The sequence below is a fragment of the Tachysurus fulvidraco genome, chromosome 19 (genome assembly GCF_022655615.1).
Source record: "Tachysurus fulvidraco isolate hzauxx_2018 chromosome 19, HZAU_PFXX_2.0, whole genome shotgun sequence".
Taxonomy (NCBI): domain Eukaryota; kingdom Metazoa; phylum Chordata; class Actinopteri; order Siluriformes; family Bagridae; genus Tachysurus; species Tachysurus fulvidraco.
Window position 1 is genome coordinate 11,241,373 of NC_062536.1, and position 21,490 is coordinate 11,262,862.

Here is a 21,490-nt window from a genome sequence, read left to right on the forward strand (position 1 = left end):
TGACCGGCGCGTGCGGTCTGGCATGGATAAAGCCTGCTCAAAGCTGAAAGCAGTCTGCATGAGACTGTGGGGACATCTGCATAATGTAATTGAGAAATACTGCTGAGATGTTGCATACAGATCAGGCATTTAAATGATGGCTGTAATCTGTAACACACATAATGAAAACGGTTGTTGGAATCGGGACTCTGTGTTGAAACGGCAGTGTCAGTACGATAGTGATATAAAAAGGAGTTATGACCCTGTCACATACGGTATCCAAGGTTATACAGGCTTGCCACAGGAACATAAGAAATTGAAATAGACAAGTCCTAATATGGAAATATGTGTAGTGTGACAGAGGCTCAGTCAAATTTTATCTAGACTATTTAAAAAAAAATTAAGGACCTAATGACACTGAGGGTTGGTGCAAGAATGCAAAGAATTTGTTCCTTTTCATAGCCTTTAAATTCTCAGGCTAAAACTTGATCCAGAGCCAGACAAGAAAGCCAACACAAATATCAAAATGCTCGAGGAATGATTCTCCTACTTAAGAACTCCATCTTAACTAAACATAGATCTAAGTAAACACTCAGATAGAAGGAACGAAGGAGGGAAGGAAGGGATGACTGACACTACTTCAACAGACCTCTTCTCTTGCCTTCTTCTCAGTTTCCTCTTGCTTTTTCAGCCTCTCTTCTTCCTCCAGCACCTTCCTCCTTTCCTCCCTCTTCCTCTTCAGCTCCTCGAGCTCGACCTCAGCTTCCTGCTGCTTCTGTTTCATCCTCTCAAACTCCTCGATCTCCGTCTCGTCTCTCCTCCTTTTCAGCTCCTCCAGCTTTCTCTCGGCCTCCAAGCGCGTTTGCTCCCCGTCCTCCCCTTCGTCTGCTGCCGGATCTTCAGAAGAGTGCACGCTGCCACGACTGGTACACACACACACACACAAACATGTATGTAAACATCCATATGACTCAGATACACCCATATATTGACTCTCAGTGGTAGGAATACAGTCTTGGAGGAGTTCAGGTAGCGCGCGCGCGCACACACACACACACACACACACACACACACACACACACACACACCCCTATCTAAAGTGACAGTTTTGAATTACAGGTCCTGGATTGAATGACTGGAAATCAAATACACTGTCTGAACAGACAAATTGGGTGCAAGTAACTACGTAGAACAGATGAACTATTTCAGTCATTTCAGCTTTATTTCTCTAGTTTACACGTAATACTATTTCTTTACTGATCACTAATAGTTCATTTCAAATAACATATATTCAGTCTAATTTGTCTCGCCTCATGTGGGAACCACAGCATGTAATGTATACCTCGTTAGTCAAATTCATTTCGCAGTGTGGATGTGTACTCTAGTTACTAAATTATCCAGACTCTGGGTTATCAATATGTTAATCATTTTAGTTATTCACTTATTTTTATTTAGCATTTTTCCTCTCCCAAGTTTCTGTCCCTTTAATGTTCACCTGCCATTTCACACCCTTCAGCCAGCGCTCCCCTATCATATAACAGCTACCGATGACGGCTGACGCCAAGACCCATGAAGCAGCTAACTGTGTTCTTTCCCTCGGAGTATAAGAATTTGCTTTCTGTTGAATATCTGAACAATAAACTGTAAAGCGTACAGAGTTTAATGTTAAACAAGAATGTTCCAAGACTCAGTTTACTAGAAGAGTGCATAAATACAATAAATACAAATAATTCTGCAGTTTTTTTAGTAAGTGCCCATGTTATAAGGAATTTTATAAGGTTACAAGGAAGAAAAGTCGATAAATGAAGAAATTCATTTATTACATTTAGGTCAAAACACAATGCTGTCTGATGTTGGTCAACTTATATAATCTGTCTCTCTATATAAACTGTTACTTTACTTCTTCATTCATTTCCTTCCTTCATCCCTCATCTTCAGTAATCAACTTGTCCTGGATCCTATTCATCAAGCAGTACACATGAGGCGTGAATATGCCCTGGGTAGGACACCAGCGGATTACAAAGCAAGGCACACACACACACACACACACACACACACACACACACACACACACTCTCGCACACTCTCGCGCACACACACACACACACACTCGCGCACGCGCACACACACACACTCGCGCACGCGCACACACACACACTCGCGCACGCGCACACACACACACACTCTCGCACACACTCTCGCACACACACGCACAGACACACACACAGACACACACACAGACACACACACACAGACACACACACAGACACAGACACACACACAGACACACACACAGACACAGACACACACACAGACACAGACACACACACAGACACACACACAGACACACACACAGACACACACACAGACACACACACAGACACACACACACACAGACACACACACACAGACACACACACACAGACACACACACACACAGACACACACACAGACACACACACAGACACACACACACACAGACACACACAGAATAGCTAATCCATGTACAACCATGTTATGTAAGGAAACCCGAGAACCTGCAGGAAACCCTCAGAGACATATGGAGAATGTGATGAACTGCCACACAGACAGTATTCCAAGATCTGGATGGAACCGGACTGAACATGCTTTTTTTTCTTTTCTATCTACATATATATGCATGTGCAGGTTTATTTCAACATGACAAAACTGTGTTCCTATGAATGAATCAGTCATCCATCAGTTTCTGAAAGATATACTGTATGTGCAAACTGAATCGCAACTTTCCATAATTACTTACTCTAATGAGCCTGCTGATGACAGCCTGAGACTGGTAAAGGTGTACTGTTTAGCTCAGAGATTAAGGTGTTGGACTACTGATCAGAAGGTTGTGAGTCAAGCTGCCATAGATGGGCCCTTAACCATCAACTGCTCAGTTTTATAAAGGAGATAAATGTAAGTTGCTCTGGATAAGAGTGTCTGCTAAATGCTGGAAATATGTGTCCCGACCCACCTCTGGGTTCTCTCCACCTTTTTGTGTTTACTGTCCTCATACACTCCCCCGTTCTGCTGCTTGTTCTTCCTCCCTGCGTCCTCATCCTCCATCTGCTGAGAGAGAGATACAACTCAGAACATGGTACAAACTACGCTCTCAGTGATGGGAAGCTGCTCAGGGTCACTCAGGAAGGAAAGGGTGAGACAGTGGACAGGTGAAACACACAAACACACACACAAAGACACACTCTTGTCATGCAACAAGCTTTTACCAGTCTGTAAAAAACACGTCACTGGTGAGGACACGTGACCGTACAGAACAGACTGTGACCTTACTGATGACTGTGGGCAAGATGATAAAGACAGCAGGATGTTGTGGACACACTGTGGGATCACACTGGTGTGTGGATAATGTTCAGGTTTTGGGGCAAAGCCTCTCGACACTAACACCGCATTGACTTTTAAAAAGGGTCGTTGCTTTCATGTAGAAACGATAGAAGAAAAAAAAAGATTTGTAGGAAAACAAATAACTAATTGATTAAGACTGCACAATTAATCACAAATAAATTCTGATTTGCTCAATTAATTCAACATAATCACCTGTGATACTTGTGGGTTAACGTTAACGTTAATTTGAGGCTAAACACAGACAGATTTAAAAATACGCAGCGATACCAGGATAAGTGATACTAGGAACATATTTCTTGGACGTTCCATAACGTTAAATGACTGCAAATTTAAATAAAAATGTAGTTGTTGACACACTGCTGTAAAACTCCAGGATGAGATTTAGAATCAACTTTATTTAGTACCACAATGCTCTGAAACGGATCATTTTCCTTTAAAAGGATGTTTAATTCGTTATAGGAATTACTCTCTATTCATGTGTTTTATCTATTTAGGTAGATATTATTCTGACTAATCTGTTAGTTGTTGCTGTGTTTGATATTTTTGCTTATTGTGTCTTATCTAAGAAACAGCTTTATCCTAAATCAAAGCATTTTAAAGTCGAAGGTAAGATCTTGAACCTCTGTTGCATTTTAATAAAGAATTTCAAAGAATTTTTGTATTTTTAACATCTCCTGTACAAAAGAGGGGGCTGTAAGGAAGGTGAAGGGAACGAACAGATTATTTATTAATATATGAAATGCAAATGCAATTTATATGCAAAATGAAAGCGTAAATGTTGTTACACAACTTAACTTAGCAAACTAAATGTCTTATTGATGTTTGGGACATTTATTTCTGAAGGCGATGTATAATATATTATGTAAAGAAGCCTGATTGAAACTATGTAGTTTTTTGAGAAATCATGATTCTGAATTCATGATTTTTATATTAAAGAAAATATTTTTTTAAAACCATTATTGTGCAGCCCTACATGTTACCTTCATTAAATGTCACTGCAACTAAATTGAACATTTTCAATTCAATTTTGGGAAATCTCAAAATAAAAAATAAAAAAAAAAATCTCATACGTCTCACAAAAATCTTATACAAATCTCAAACTTAGCCCCAAAAGCTCTAATTATCCATCATGTACAAGCATTTAAGATACAGCCGTTTCATACAGCCTGTCTGCTTTTCATCAGCTGCCCTCTGTGTAAGCACCTCTAACGCATTCTCCTCTACTTCCTCTACATCCTCATCGACTTGTGCCGCATCCTCCTCCACTTCCTGCTCTGTAACGACTGTAGAATCAGCTAGGTCTTCATTTAAAGGCTTGCATTTTTCACTTGGACAGACAACGTCCTGACCCGTACTGCCCTAAGAAAGGAATCGGGAGCCACATGGTTCAAACTGCATCTGTTCAATCAGTGAGTGGAAGTCAATAACGGCAGTCGTACCTCATCTTGTATTTTAGCTTTTTCCTCAGTTGGTTCCTGAAAGTGAACAATGTTCATCAAAACCAACTCGACTGAAATTACTGGCAGCTACAAATCATGCAGACCATGGAAGGGATTCACACAAAACACACCTGCTCCCTCAAGTAAGACCTGCGTGGCTTCTCCTCCTCCTCCTCCACTTCCTTCGGAGGAATGACCTCCTCCTTCACCTCCTCTTTCGCCTGCTCCTTGCTGTTGAGCTCCAGCTCATCTTCCTGGTTGCTGAAGGCTCGGTAGGAGGTGGTAGAGGAGCTCTCAACACTGTAGGTGCTGTAGGATGGTGTGTCGACGGACTCCAGCTGTTTCTGCCTGTCCAGTGCCTCCTTCATCCTCCTTTGCCTGCGCTCCTCACGCTTGGCCAGGCGATCAAGCAGGGCCTGCTCCTCCTCATCTCCTTCACCGGCCTGGCCCGAGCTCAGCTCTGAACTTGTCTCTGTTACTGTGACACTGAGAGAGAGAGAGAGAGAGAGAGAGAGAGAGAGAGAGAGAGAGAGAGAATGATCAAGGAATGATCAAATTAAACTTTCTTTAATGATCATACGTTTTTCTTTGCTAAATAACAATAAAATTTTTCATTTGTTCCATCTATCATGCAAGTCTCGGTGAATGAGCTGTAACTATAGAAACAACGACATTACAACGTGTATTAAAACTAAACCTGTCATCCGAGTTACAATTAGCACTAATGACATGCTACTATGGAAAATTAATCAACACCTTCTGGCCAATCAGAATAAAGAATTCGAGAGTGCTTTTAAGTACATTAAAAACTTAAAACCAGATACATTTACTTTTGTCACAGTTCATTCTGCACATATATAGGTGTTATCCTACCAATTAGAAGGTTAAGAGTTTCAATCCCAGGTCCAGCAATCTGCCAGCACTGGGCCCCTGAGCAAGGCCCTTAACTCTCAATTGCTCAGTTGTATAAAATGAGATAAAATGTAAGTTGCTCTGGATAAAAGTGTCTGCCAAATGCCATAAATGTTCCCTCTACAAATTATACGCTACTTTTAAATTCGTTTTTTTTTCAGTGACACGGACAATAATGTAAGGACTACTTGAAAATCAACCACTTTTGGGAACAGTAGAAGTCTAGGCACTAATTTTAGAACTGTCATGCTAAGCAATTCACCGTTTAATACAGAAAACGTACTTCTGTCAAATCAATATTTGGATAAATTTCATTCACACACAGCACCCTGTGTCCCGTCCCCCCCCCCCCCCCTCCCCTCAGTGACGTGTCAGCTGATCATTTGGATCAGGTTTGTTCTTTCCCTGCTTCCTCATCCAGCGCTGGGATGTGAGGGACACATCATCAGTGCTACCGTAGGTTAATGTAGTCTGAGTTCACCACTTGGCAAAGCTTTCCCTCAGCATCAGCACAATTCACAACACACACACACACTGCTCACACACCAAGGACGCTCACAGGCTACTGTGATATCCTCTTGTGTACAAAACTATGCATGGTGTACAATACTGCAGTGTTGGCTCACGTCAGCACGATCCATCGCTCCCACCTCACCGAGCCGTAGCAGGAAGTTACACACAGAGCAGGGTTAAAGGACAGATAAGGATTTCTACAGAGATAATGCTGTTGTTTGTGTTGTCTCGATGAAGCTTAGTGTTGTAGTCATGTATGTGTTATTAAGATGGAACGCTAAAAACACACACATACTCTCACACTCACTCTCTCTCTCTCTCTCTCACACACACACACACACACACACACACACACACACAATGTGAACGTCCATAAAGGTTAGCAAGTGACTCCTAGTGCATGCTTCTTTCCACTGACTCTCCAATTGAACAGAGTGAAAATTCTCATGGCTCCTATTCCATCTACTCTACAGTACATTACAGTTACACGTATTCATTCATTCAAATTATCCCACATTTGATGCAGAAACTAATTCCAACATGATATCCCAATCGTATCCCAAATGATAATATCAGGGTCAAAGATCTTTGCTCAAGAGCCCTAGCGGTAATTTTATGGCCGTCCTGGGGTTGGAACCTCTAACCTTCAAGGTACTAAGATGTCTTTATACTTACATAAGACTCCGTAAATCTGCTGTCTGATTTCTCATGAACATGATCAAAAATTATTCCACATCCAATGATTCACTCCAGAGGAGACAGATACAAAGAAGCTAAAATTCATTTATTCGTCTTTATTAACACTTTTAGGACCGTAATCACTTGCAGGAATGCTGGGCACAAGGCAGAAATACACCTTGGATGTAATGCAAGTCCATCACAGTGCCTCAACACACATTTACACACTCACACATACTCTGGGGAAATTAAAGTTGTCCAAAACAGCCTTTGAATATTAGGTTGCATTTCTTCATAGATATATACGTGAAACACTGTTCATGTTTTGCCCCGCCGGGGAGATTGAGTACGGTGTGCTGTGCATTACCAGTCTCAGTTGTTTGTGTAAGTAGTACTTGCTCATGAACAGTGTGTGTGTGTTTGTATAAGACACCTGTGGCTGTTGAGCCCCACGCTTTCGGCCGAGTTAGCTATCTCTTCGCCGTCCTTGCTTCGGATACGTTCTTGGCGTGCTCTTCGCCGACGCTCACGGGCTGCCTCTTCCTCATCCTCCTCAGTCCGACGGTAGGACATCCTGGACAAACACACACATAAAATGAAGGTCTAGTGTACTGTAGTTAGAGATTCATCAAAGAAAGCAAGGTGGAAGTCTTAGGGGCAGTGAATGTCTTTCGTACAGTCATTATGTGTGTGTGTGTGTTTGGCAGCTGATAAGAGGAGCTGTACCAAAGTGTGCAACTGTCACTCATAGAACAGTTTGAGAGCAAAGAGAGGAAGCCAGTGCTTGTATATAACTTAAGCAAACTCTACTATCCATATGTACTGACTTGTACTCTGAGAACAGCATAATGTCCTCTTTTGTAACCAGGAAATCTTCTGTAATTGAAGACAGCATTCTGTTAACGCCCAAAGAAGACCAACGGGAAAGTGACATCATTAGATAACTTGGCTCTGTAGACATCCCTTGTGCTCGGTCACTTTACTTTGCCATGTCTAACAGGACAATCTGCATTGCACAGTGTATTTGGGGGAAATAATGCAGTCCAGACTCAGCGATTGTATCCTGGGGCTACGTTCCTTCTCCTATAACCACAATAACACATCTTCAGTGAACTGAAGCTTTCTGTAAGAGCGTTTAAAACTTATTTCCATCCAATGCATCTGCAGTGTATATGTGTTTAACTGCAGACAAACAGTTTTAAAAACTTACTTCCTTCCTAAATTACCCACAACTCCTCTTGTCTACTTGTCGATAGCGGTGCTAGCTAAATACTGTAGCAGCAACAAATTAGCAGTAGTCATTTTATATTATGTAATTTTATTTGTTTCAGGGTGAATCTTTCAGAAAAGAAATCTAATATTAGACTCTAACGGTTGTAGTTCAGAATTTGTGAAATATCAAGGCTCAATGTAACAGCCAACTGCCCCTAGTTTTTAATCCCAAGCTCTGTTGTCATTGTTAAATTTCATATCAGTGTTTATCGGGTGTAAGCTATAGAAGAGACAGTAGTGATTCGACTGGAAAAATGCGAAAGTGTTTCTTTAATAGCCTCTGTGATGAGCACCGGGCAGTCTGAGTCTTGTTTTAATAAATTTTATAAAATCTGTAAAAGACGGAAATGGCTGTAGAGTGGGAGATGGTGTTGATACGAAGGCACAGGCAGATAAAAGGCAACGACCAAACAGCCCACACATTAGTGTTCCCAAATATTTTCCTTGCGTTCAAACATCTCAGAAATGTCCGAGAAAAACAGTTTGGGAAAAGGCTGCTGAGAGCGGGGTTTGATATAGCAACAACATAAGGTCTGAGAGAGAATGAGAGAAAGAGAAAGCGAGAGAGCGAGACTTCTGCCAAAAGGCTGCACTATTCCCACACTCATCCCACTTTATCCTCTTGTCCCACTGCACCACAGGCACTCAGCTCATCTGGTATATTCCTTTTCCTCTTCCATTTCCCTCCAGTCCCTGAGATGTGTGTAAATCTTTTCAAAGTTAAAATGGCCTGAAATGATCAAGCTTCAATCATTTACAGCCTAATGAAACAATTCATTGTTCAGACAGTGAGAGAGAGAGAGAGAGAGAGAGAGAGTCTGCTCCTAAATCCTTCATTCCAGCGGTGTGTCTTTCTTCCTATTTCTCTCTATCTTACTCCAGCCGTCTGATTCAGACAAGCTTTAGTGGTGAGAGAGAGTAGTTATGGAACGGCCCATTCGCTGAGGATGGGTGTTATTTCCTGAGCTCTTCCTGGCCTCTCATGGGAAAACAGCGCAGATGTGTGGGATCAGAATGCCCACTGCGCAGAAGACGAGGCTCTCTGTGACCGGCCATGCCATCCTCGGGCATAAATTTGAAAGATTTAAAGCATTCAAATGCACACAACTGAAACATGGTCCTTGTCTAAAACTATTCGCGCTCCTGTCATAACTTTTCAGGATGTTCGAAAGCAGAAAGCAACAAACAAAACACTTCACCATGTATGTATGTTTGTGGAGTGTCACTGTCCCTCTGGCTGGCTGTGGCTCGGGAAAGGCCACGACAGTCACAGAGGGAGAAGTGTGTGTGTGTGTGTGCATACAAGAGTGAGAAAGCGAGAGAGATGGAAAGACAGAGGGGAAACACAGCCCTAGGCCATGGAGTCTGCTCAACCTCTGACCTACACTAATATTCCCCCTGTACATTCTGCACAGTGCACATTAGACACTGCAGTTGTAAAAGCACTTCAAATGTTAGTGGCTCATATCATCGCCTTCAGTGTTCAGTGTCTGCTCATCAAGACTACAGCAGATGCAGCTGTGCAGGAGAACGGATCTGTTATATCCATAGTTCTCAAAGTGGTTCCAGAGTTCTGTGCCTTACACAGCCCGGGAATCTGTGATTAGATGATGTGAATCCTCTGGAGCTCATTATCACTATTATCGTGTTACTAGTAAGTTGTTAACGTTATCTGTTCACCCTGAAGCGCACAATCTCTCTCATTCTTATCATTTATAATCATCTTTATAATCATAAATCTTCATAATTACCATAATTATCCTCGAAGGCTTTATTTTGGGAAAAAAATTTTTTGTTTTGATTTTTTGTTTTTTTTTTATACCCACAATGCCGTTTGACTACCAACTATTTCTCACCTCCTCATTTGGACACAGAAAGATCAAGATCAGATTCCACTTTCCAGACTGAGATCAGTATTAACGCTACCGTACTTATCATCCCGTAGACTGCTAGTCGAGTTAAGTGGCGTAACTCAGCACATCGGCATCTTACAGCTGCTTTGCATTCTGGAGCTTGGAGTACAATGTCTGCTTTCTCTGAAATCTCTTTAATGAGACTTTCACTATTGCTGTTAAATGGTGAGCTCCAGCTAACCGTGAAACCTGCTAAGTATTCCTCATGTATTCACATTTTAAACTGGAACGAATCTGCATCAGTAAAGTCGCAATCTGACACGTGCTAACTTCTCATGATGATAAAGAAATACAGCAAAAAACAATGAATCAACATCTCAATCGTTAAGCACATCGCAAATATTCCAATATTAGCATGTTTATTGTGGATCAGTGCGGATGAAGGGAGATCATTTAGATTCAGTGATTCTGTCTAAATCTAAACGCAATAGTTATATTCACAACTGACTGCAAAACGCTTAAAATACCAAAACATGCTTAATTACAGCAATACTACACAAAGTCAATCAATAAGCTTGATCCTTCTCTCTTTTAATCTCTTTCTCTCCGTGTCTGTACCTCTCTGTCTCTCTTTCCCACTCCTTCAATACAAGCGAAGCTTCTTTACAGATGCTGTTGGTAGTTTTGATGAAAACCCATTAGAAAGCTTAGGCAGTTATCTGAAAATGTAATGATATGAAAGTAATATCCATACAGGGCTACTCTCAGCTCGGCGTGACTGACATTAGACAGAGCATCCAGCCTTACTCTCTTTCTGAAACAGACAGATTCTTGGCCATTTCAGATAGAGGAGTGAAATGGCACTTGTCAAGCCTTCATCGCCTGACCATGTTCCAGCTGGACTCCGATGCCAAGGTTCTCCCGTGTGCACAGGGCTTATCGTTCTCTCTCCCCAGCTCCTCTGCAACATCTGCCCTCCTGCTGTTACAGACTCCCACTCCAACACTTCCACCGAGACGTAACGCGGGTGGACTTATACACGCCGCCAGCCAACTCGTGTAATGTTGAACAAGTTGGCTGGGTGACAAAACATATTATGTGGCCTGAAAAAAAAAAAATCTGGCTATGACTTTGGCTCTTGCGCCGCATATTCTGGTGATGGTTGAATGGATTGGGTTAACGAGATGATGTGTGGTTTAGACTATGCTGATTTGATGTTTGATTACAAGAATAAATACGTATTGAAAGTGTATTTGCACAACAGAACACAATATTATTTGATCATATCTTTTGTCTCAAGACTGTTGAGAACCGAGATTCGGGATCAAACTGGAAGTGTTCCACGTTAGAACAAAAACAGCTCTGGCTGTTCTGAACTTTTAGATATTTTTTGCAGACTTGGAAAGGAAATTCAGCTCCTTCCTAGACAACGTATAGCAAAAGGATTCGTTTTATGCTCCAAAAGCCAAATAAAATAGTGACAAATTTAATCGCTATTCACTTTCATCAAATACAGACCTAGAATTATGGGAATGCAGAGGATATAATGTATCTTAAACCAAACACCTAACTTTGCTGCACATACCGAACAGGATGCAAACCTAACAATGCACACAGTTGACCAAGGTCCAGTATTCTGCCAATGATAACAAGGGTGTTAGCTACTGAAAGGAATACGCAGCACTTACAGCAACGAATATGCTGGGAATAGCGGTGAGCGAGGTCTGTTCGTTCGTTACCCATGATGCTTTGTGACAGGAGCATAAATCATTCCTTAACAGCTGCACACAGTATTTGTGGAGCTCTTTCAAAAAAAATGCAGCATTTGACAAGAAACGCTGATGCAAAAATCGCTGTTTGACTTTCTGCCATCAGTGTTTATGGGAGTGTCTCTTTTTTTTGCCTTAAATGGGCACGGGACACGAGCGAGCTGGATTTCTGAGCAGTTTTCACAAAGCGCAGCTATCACACGATCATCAGCACCATCTAAAGTCTGTCAGGAAAGAGCTGAGAGCTGGAGCAAACACAGCTGTCATCAGCTCAAGAACACACGTTCTCCCAAACTGAGCAAAATTGGAAAGCTGCCTCTGATTAGACTCGCGTTAATCAAATCAAACGGGTAGTAAAAATGTCTGTAAGAAGTTAACTGCTTATAGAAGTGAAAAAAATAATCACAGGCATGAAAGAAAGGCTTTAAAACCACCCGTTTGATGACATTTGTACCATGACTATCTGTCGGTTATGTAGCGAATCACTTTGAAGCGACAGCTTGGAGTCCGATTAAACGACTAACTGAAATTAGTATGTCGACACACACGCCACATATCCACTCGACTCACTGTTTAGTTCTGGGATGGAAGGTTTGTTTTCTCCCATGGCTGATTAACTTTGCTCCTAAGACTAAGTGTGTGACACGTCGTACTCCGGTCTAATTCTTCGCCATGAAGTTGATGGACAAGTGGCACGTAATAAGACTCGCGAAACAACCGACACGAAATAAAACCAGGTTGAAAAGACATTTGAAATGATTTATGATATAGGAAAGGCTAATTGTTGTGTGTTGTGAATTTGAGTGTGATAAGCAAGTGTATTAAAATAACTTTGACTCCATGACCCATGAAACCTGCAATGAAGAAAAAGCAGAAGTAATGGGGCGTGAACTGGTATTTTAGGGTCGGAAAAGGCCAACAGATGTCGAGTGATACTCTGAGGGGGAAAAAGAGGCTGTACATCTGTACACCGTCCCATCCAATGAAAGAAGGCAAGTAAAGACAACATGTGAACGTAGATGTTTAAAATAGCATCACAAACAAAAGACATTGTGGAAGCTTACATTTTGAAATCTTACAAGCTTAAGTTATTCAGGACACTGTAGTTATTTAAAATTATTGTGCCATCTTTCAGGGCCAAGCTTCTCATGTATAGTCATGTATATACAATGAATGGTATGTGAATGAATAAATAACATCCCCCATCTTGCAAAGAAAAGAACCCTGGCTTCATCAGAACAGGCTTATATAATATAACGCCCACATCCCGAGACTAAACCACCAGTCATTGATGCAGCTAAAAAATAAATGTCATGTATCAGTAGCCTGAGCTGCTTACTTTCCCCTGAGAGCGGGTCAAAGCTCTACAATACCTGCTCATCGATTTCCCACAATTCTCATGTTACACTCTCAAAAACGAAGGTAGAAAACTCTACTTTTCCTTGTGCATGGGGCGGTACCTTCAAACCTTTGAACCCTTGAAAACTTTACTCTAATAGATTGTACAGCACATGCACTTTCCTAGGAAAAAGATACACACTTAAAGGCACAAAAGATGAAGCAGCCACATCAGTGAGGAATAGTACAATCTGGCCCACTTTATTCTGGAGAACAATATAGATGGAGGAGAAGCGAGGTTACCTTTCTGCTTCCAGTCGCATCTCCTCTCTCTTCTGTCTCCTCTGCTCCCTGCGCAACTCAAAGTCGTCATCCATGGTTCAGTCCTGGAGGTGTGGCCCTGTAAAAAAAAAAAAAAACCTCCAGTCTGTCAGCTTTATTCCCTACTGTAGATAATAACATACGCACTAACAAGCTCAGCAGTTTAGCTGAGATTCCACGGGCAGCAGGTTTACAAAGTCGCACGTTCTCACATATAAGACATTTCCAGGCTCTTTGCTTTTTCTTGGCTTGACATCAAAAAGCAGACAGAATTTGGTTTAACCACAAGTGGAAAATGGAGAGGCCAAGATCTGAGATAGAAAAAAAGGCAAAAAGAGTGTGAGAGAGTGAGTGAGAGCGAGAGAGGGAGAAAGAGAGAGAGAGAGAGAGAAGAAAGCGAGTAAAGGAGAGGATGTAAGCACAGGATGGTCAGACTCAAACAATCTATGTCTATATATACTGGGCTGGTGAGCAGAGGGAAGCTGGACCACCCAGAAGCTTCAGGAGCTACAGCAGTGTGTGCAGAAGCCAGCATACCTTTACTACTGCAAACGAAAAGCCCTGGAGGAATCTGCTTCTCTGTGCTCTCACACCATTCCAGCCTTTCAGTCGCTCTCTGCTCGTTTCTGTCTCAGCACCACTTCCAACACAAAGAGCTTCTCTCGTTCTCTGTAGCTACCAGAAAAGGCAAAAGCCATCCTCTTCCGTTCCCCTCTTGTTCACCCTCCCTCTCTTCCTCTCTCTCTCTCTCTCTCTCTCGCTCTCTCTCTACCCCTCCCTCTCCAGAGCAGACAGCGCGAACCTCCTTCTAACCCTCCGTTCCTTCATTTTCTTCCTCTCGTTCCCTAATTCTCCCTTCCACTCCTCCCTTCCTTTCCCTCTTATTTCTCTCTCTCTTTCTTTCTCTTTCTTTGTGCCGTTATGCTTCCACTTCCCCCCCTTTTTTTGTCCTTCTCCTATTTTTTTTTTCTATTCCTCTTCTATTTTGTGTTTATTAAGCTGTCCCTGGTTAGCCAGCCTCAGCCTGGATGCTAGGGGTTTTGCAGTGGCTTTTCTCTTTAGCACTGTAAGGCCTGTCTGGACTGTTCTCCATTTTGTTTTGACTCAGAAGGAATGTGCAAGAGAAAGAGAAAGATAGACAGATATAGATGGGGGGGGGGATTGAACTGTTGGCTTCATATCGCCTTGAATCGTTGATGCAGCATGACTGCGTCCCATACGTGAGCCCATATTGTCATGCTCGTGTTAACTCCATCCTATAAAACCAGCATGTCTCATAAAGATCCTAAACAAATCATTAAATTGTTAAATCAACACTAGAAGACTAAGATGGCGTGGAACCCGTTTCACTAATAAGGTCTTACATCGTTCTCAGCTACCTGCTTGAGGTTTATTTGAGTGTACTGACATATTTGCACATATTGGTTTATGTTCGCGGTGTGTTCTCTGCATGGGACAGACGAGTGTCTTCGTGTCTGAGGCCTTGTCTTCCTTAAACCCAAATTTTCCTTTCTTAACCTACAAGCTGAAGCAAAAACATACAGAAATAGAAGAGCCCTTTGCTCCAGAGGACCACCCATACGCAGACAAAGCAAGCACACAGCGGGATAATGGAAGGGCCCTGATTCGCCTCTTCTCCCAGATTTACATCCATCTGTCCCTCTGTTTCAGAACGGGTCTCTCTCTGCTGGGAGCCTCTTCTTCTCCTGCAGAGGGCGAGGATCAGACCGGCCATAATGACACATTTACCCAGCAAATTACTACCTCCGTCTCACAGCCCGTGTTTAACCCCTTCGTCGCATGACCCCGTGGCAATGTTAAGAACAAGAGTTCATATTTGTCTGTGACATTCTACCTCGCAATTCTACACATTAAACCTTGTAATAAAAACTGTACTTAGCATCTGTGCTGTGCAGCGTGGGAGATGATAAACTGCACAGCACGCTGAGGGAGTGAGAAACAGTTGAGCATTGCCTGCGAGCTGCAAAGCTGTCGTAGTCTAGACAGGATTAAAACTGATGGTTGTTTTAAGCAACACGTATGGCACAGAACACGTCCTAGCTGTAGCTCTGTGTCAATTACAGAACCCACCTCGAAAATCTGGGAATTCTTTCAAATTGAAATCTAGTTTTCAGAATTATAAAAACTTTAAATAAAAAATTTCTATAAAGCAATCGCCACCAATCTGAACTAACTGTAGGTTTACTTTTAAGCAAATGAAACTGACTGTGTTAAAAAGGTGACCTCTGTGTTAGTGTTAGCTACTGTATCTCTTTCACTGAAGCAGAGTTTGTGTTAGACTTCATCTAACTACGATTTTCAGCAAACCTGGTATTGCATCGATGCATGAATAATTTCATGTAAATCGATCTAAGATTCTATTTTTCACTGAAGTTGTTGTTGAAATGATCTCTCGTTATGCAAATTTTGGTATTAAATTTGAAAATCGGGGAGGCAAACTAGAGGCAATAGTGCACATCCTTAAAGCTCATTCTTAACAGTAAATATATCTATTTTCAGGCTGTGATGATTTGCTATTTAGCGCCACTTCAGTGTTGTGACTTCCTGACGCTGCTGCAGAATAAATATATCCTCTGTATGGGAACATTTCCACAATCCAGTAAATGATTAGCAGCGTTGATGACTATAAACTCATCCTGAACAATTAGCCATTAGCGATCTGCCTGCAGCCTGCTGGGATGGCCCGCAATCAGACATAAGTGCTCTTCACAAACTAAGCCAAGTCTGATGTGATCCACAATTCCTACCGCCAAACAGATTAAATAACTAAATGTTTGGATCTACCTCCTACCGCTTTCTGGAGCACAGCCTTCCTGGGCTGCTCGAGCACAAGACTAAATTTACTCCTCCAGAAAAGCCACCGCACTGCCAACATAAACCGTTGCCCTTATTTGCATGTCTGTCAATAAAGGTCCATTACTAGCTTCTCTAACACAAGGCAGTGCTCTCTAACACACCCTCGTTAGATACGGCAGGATGTCTGGCATCAGAAGCGCTGCTGGCCTGGATTATCTCTCACCAAAGTGTACATAAACAGTCATGTACAAAGGTGAGGAGCATTAAATTCTATTCTGGTGTATTGGGATATACTGTATATTCTACTGTAATGCCACTGGGTCGAAAGGTATTTATTGGGTTATTAAATGCCAATGGGTTTATTAATATACTGTTTAAATGAATTGTGTCTGTAAAGAGCAGGTTGAGAAACAGAATAATCACAGCGAGTATCTCTAAATGTGACTAGATTTGTATTGATGGATTCATGGTTTGAATTTAAAGGACTTAAAGAAGCTCATTTGCACTAGAGCAAATTCTTACTGATAATTTATTATTCTCTTCATTCTTCAGGTGTTTGGGTTTATTAGATTTTTCTACATCGAGCAAATTCTGACCACGGCCCTCTCAATGAGGCCGGCGACTGCCGAGTTGGACAAAAAAGACAAAAAGCAACTTGTTTTATTCGACATTGTCACAAAACAGCTTTTCCATCCCTACATCCATTTTCTGTACTGTTTATCCTGCACAGGGTCATAGGGAACGTACAGAGCACACGTCATACATAAGGGAATTTTTAAAAAAATTGTAATCTAGAAGCAAGACAATAACGTAAATCAAGCAATATTCACCGTTCGGAACTATTTGTAGGTTTACATTTAAGCAAATTTAAACTGAAACTGAGCGTGTTAATGCTTTTGTGCAAAAAGGTTGCATTTCCCTCGAGTCGTCGCTCGTCCGCTGAAGCAGAGTTTGTGTTCGAATCGATCTAGCTGAGATTGTCACATGGGTTTTTACATGAGTTTTACATGGGCGGTCAGATTTGTCAGCTCGAGTGCATACTGTCATTAAAGCAAAACTGAAATCTATCCCAGGGGACTCTCAATCCCACGGCACAAAGTCGGGGAATCCCTGAATAAAAAGGTTATTCCATTTTTTTAAAATTTAATTTAATTTAATTCTAACGTTATTCATCTATGTAAAGCGAATACTACAAAAACAGTCAATAACCACTATAATACACTGTACTGTCACCAAATTCAGCTCACACATCACTGATGTCCTGATTGTTATACTACACAACACTTATTTGGGGGAAATGTCTTTTTAATACATATGGCCAACTTTACGTAATATTTAATATGCAGCTAACTTTACTTCCCTCAGCGTCCCATCACAGGCCTTCCCGCTCCTTCAGTTCTCTCCAGCGCCGGAAAGCTGATCCTATATTAACACGGGTCCTGCTTCTTGCCTTATAGTAAGCATTTCTTCGCTTTCTTTCTATGTTTTTATCATCTATGTCAATGTTAAAACCGCTTTCTGCTAATGTCACACATGCGCACTGAACACGCTCTCCGCCCATATTGACAAGCCCCGCCCCTGTCTGCTCATTGGCTACACATTTGTTTTGTTATTGTTTTGTTTGCCAGCCCAATGTTATTGTTTTGTTTGCCTGAAGCATAGTAGTCCCTACCTTTAACTCAATCGAAGTATTAAACATTTTAAGTTTGTTCCTTTAGTGTTGTTTTTTCCTCCATAGGCTTTTTAGTGTTTGGTGTAGAGAATGCATCAGCAGGTGTGCCAGCCAGGTGCTGCTGGGCATCTCAACAATGTGCAGGTGTCAGCATCTTAACAAGGTCACACACACACACACACACACACACACACACACACACACACACACACACACACACACACACACACACACACACACACACACACACACACACACACACACACACACACACACACACACACACACAGCTATGTGGCAGCTATGCACACATTTTTTCTTATAATTTTACTCACTCTTGACCTTCACTCAATAATCTGCCAATCAAATCCTGAAACTTTCAATAAAGCAGGGGTCAGTGATTTTTAAGTCGGAGTTCTCCCTCACATTCCGGCAGCTGTCAATAAACTGTCTGCTCAGAGGAGGAATTTTAATGTCTGTAAACAAGAGGAAAAAAGATCTAACAGACTGAGAAAAAGGAGGTGTCTTTACAAGAAGTGCTGACAATTCAGAAAGCTCTGCGTTTCAGACTGGCACTCAGAACTTTTTTAATTTAGGCAATGGCATGCATGTGGTTTGGAGGTGTGGCTTTGGGAGAACTCTAAAGAAAGAATGTGAATTTTGGGGTCAGCTAGCTTCATCCATCTCCTGTCAAAATCACTGACTACATCTTCAGCTGTACTTGTGTCTATGTGTCACTACTTAGCACTGTATAACTTTAGCTTCTTCTTCCTTTGTCTTCTTTGCCCTCTTCGTCGTCTTCATCATCATCGTGATCATCATTAATAACAATAATAATTAGAACAAAAATGCGTATATTCACAGCAAACACCAGATCGGAGTAATGAACCAGGACGTATGGGACTCATTGAAGTTTTGTCTTAATTCCTCTCTAGGGAACACTGTAATGATCATATAATAACTTTTGAACCACTTAACATCAAATCATGATGCATTTTTCTCTTCATTCCCTGGATGATGCCAAGTGTCCTTAATGTAATATTTTTGCTGCTTCTCACAGAAACTTTGTCTAATCTTTAATTTATGCAGAGCAAAGTGTAATTCTTGGATATATTCAACAAGGGCCGTTTGAACATAATGCCATCCGGGTGTCCGCAAACAGGAAGTGAGGCCATGTCGCATTATAAACTGAAATGGGCTAAATAGAATTGAGAAGGCAAGGTCTTAGGAGAGGAAGTTGTGGCTTCGGAATAAAAGCAAGCCAGGACGCACAGCCGCTTGTCAATTACGGGTTTGATTGGAGGGATGATATCCTGTTAAGCCCCTTGAGTACTATTTGCTCAGTGAATACACAAGGGAATACATGTCAGCTGGGATTGGTGCTCTTTCTTAACTGAGACCCACGATAATTAAAAAACATTGCTGCGGCAATATTATATGTATAACGATTTACCGAAACGTTAGAGATATGTGGATGTAGATTTTGATCCCTGAGCAAACCAATAGGCAATGATTAACTCCCTGAGGAAAGGGAGGTGCACGGTGGCTTAGTGGTTAGCGCGTTCACCTCACACCTCCAGGGTTGGGGGTTCGATTCCCACCTCTGCTTTGTGTGTGTGGAGTTTGCATGTTCTCCCCGTGCCTCGGGGTTTCCTCTGAGTACTCCGGTTTCCCCCCCCGGTCCAAAGACATGCATGGTAGGTTGATTGGCATCTCTGGAAAAATTGTCCATAGTGTGTGAGTGAATGAGAGTGTGTGTGTGTGTGCCCTGCGATGGGTTGGCACTCCGTTCACGGTATATCCTGCCTTAAAGCCTGATGACGCCCGAGATAGACACAGGCTCCCCGTGACCCGAGAAGTTCGGATAAGCGGTAGAAAATGAATGAATGAACGAATAACTCCCTGAGGTGACATGAGGAAGAAACAGTGAGAGAAACCAGACTCTAAAAGTGAACCTATCCTCTTCTCGGTGACACAGATAGTACATTGTACACTATTACTCTTCTTAAACTGTATATTATAAAAGATGTGATTAGGCATACAAATCTGTACAAATCTACTGTATCTAGGTAAGAAGTGTGAATCTATCCATGTGGGAAAACCCATGGCAATCTTTCTTATCCATGCGAATCAGAAATGCAGACACTCTCTCCAAAGTTTAGATCAGATTGTGTGTCTGATCTAGTAGAGAATTATGGATATATTTACCATTTAACACTCCCAAAATGCTTGAGTTGACATGAGTTGACTGCCTTTCCTTTTTTTTTTTTTTGGCTAGAAGAGACGCAAGTTTTTTTTCAAAGCCTGAACCTGCTCTATGTGCAGTAAAACTTTGCTGTGTGACAGCTACCATTATCTCACAGCTGTGTTTATATGCGAGATGTAATGAGACCTGCAGCGTCTCAAAGACTTACTGCAGGAGAAACGAGAAAAGAAAAAAAAACCCAAAAAAAACGGAGAGGATCGACGCAGTGCACTCCCATCTCCCATTCCCCTTCAGCCTCCACATCATGTCTCTGGAAGGAGACGAGGGCTGTGCTATCTGTCATCGTGGAGATGATTTGTTTGGCGGTGGTCAGTTGGCTGGAGATCGGCCCTGCCTAAGAGAACGTGTGCATTGGACTCGATAATAATGCATCAGCACATTTACAGAGAGAGAGAGAGAGAGAGAGAGAGAGAGAGAGAGAGAGAGAGAGAGAGAGAGAGAGCAGGATGTTCGACCATAAATTCAGTGGAGTTTCTGGCAGGCAAAAGCGGTGACTGCATTCCATTGCTGTCACCAAGCAAATGTGCGCCACGATGCAGTGGTGAAGAAGAATCAAAAAGAGAAGCCTCTCTTCTTCATTTTGTTTCTGCTCATCAGTTTCTAATGACAAAAACACCGTCAACAAAAAAACAAACAAAATCACAACAATACTACAAGAATATGGTCAGAAAATACAAACCCAGGTCTTGATAAGAGAACATTAATGGCTTATGTTTTAATGTATTATTATTAATGATTAATGACACTGTTGAACTTAAGGATTTAGTTGATCCTTAAGCATTCAGAAGGTTGCAAACAACACTACTTGCTTTATTCAAACCATGCATAGTATGTTCTGAAATAAGAATTTCTAAGCCAAACCATAAATAAGAGTCTCTGGCTTAAACCAAGCTTTAAGAATAGCATTTAGACTCAGTTATGGGTGACATCAATACCCTTTTTTTTTAACTTTCCGCTCAGAATTTTAATTTAAAACTAAAACAGGGAAAGTCTTTGAGATATTAAAACACATCCAAGCAGCCACTCTTGATTTCGGACTTAAAAACGATCACTTCAAGCTGTCTAGCTTTTCTGTCCAAGATGTATTAGCATGGAAACATGTCTTGATTTTAGCACGACAGCCGATCAGCCTAGCTAAGCGTTACTTCCTGTCATAATCGTACGGTGTCTCAAACAAATTCACTCAGAATCAAAACATTACTATTACTCTGAACACACACAAACACACACACACACACACCAATACCGTCACACTCGTTTAGTTAGTGTAACCCGAATGG

The 21,490-nt window shown here is 41.7% G+C and overlaps 1 protein-coding gene across 10 annotated transcripts in view; it reads right to left on the bottom strand.

Moving 5' to 3' along the window:
* Positions 1-21,490, bottom strand: part of cald1a (caldesmon 1a) — a 48,520-nt gene that overhangs the window by 13,361 nt on the left and 13,669 nt on the right. The window contains exons 1-8 of one of the 10 annotated variants that reach the window (XR_003441275.2): positions 13,993-14,170; positions 13,438-13,534; positions 7,336-7,476; positions 4,931-5,285; positions 4,800-4,835; positions 4,564-4,719; positions 2,972-3,066; positions 629-902 (exon numbers count right to left, since the gene is read on the bottom strand). Coding sequence is in view for 9 of the 10 variants with exons in the window: in XM_047803745.1 (XP_047659701.1) it covers positions 629-902; positions 2,972-3,066; positions 4,564-4,719; positions 4,800-4,835; positions 4,931-5,285; positions 7,336-7,476; positions 13,438-13,511 (1,131 nt within the window). In the remaining variant the exon portion in view is untranslated. Of the gene's footprint in view, positions 1-628; positions 903-2,971; positions 3,067-4,563; positions 4,720-4,799; positions 4,836-4,930; positions 5,286-7,335; positions 7,477-13,437; positions 13,537-13,992; positions 14,173-21,490 lie in introns of those variants that run through there. The other 9 variants (XM_047803745.1, XM_047803746.1, XM_027151363.2 and 6 more) reach the window with 9 other exon arrangements.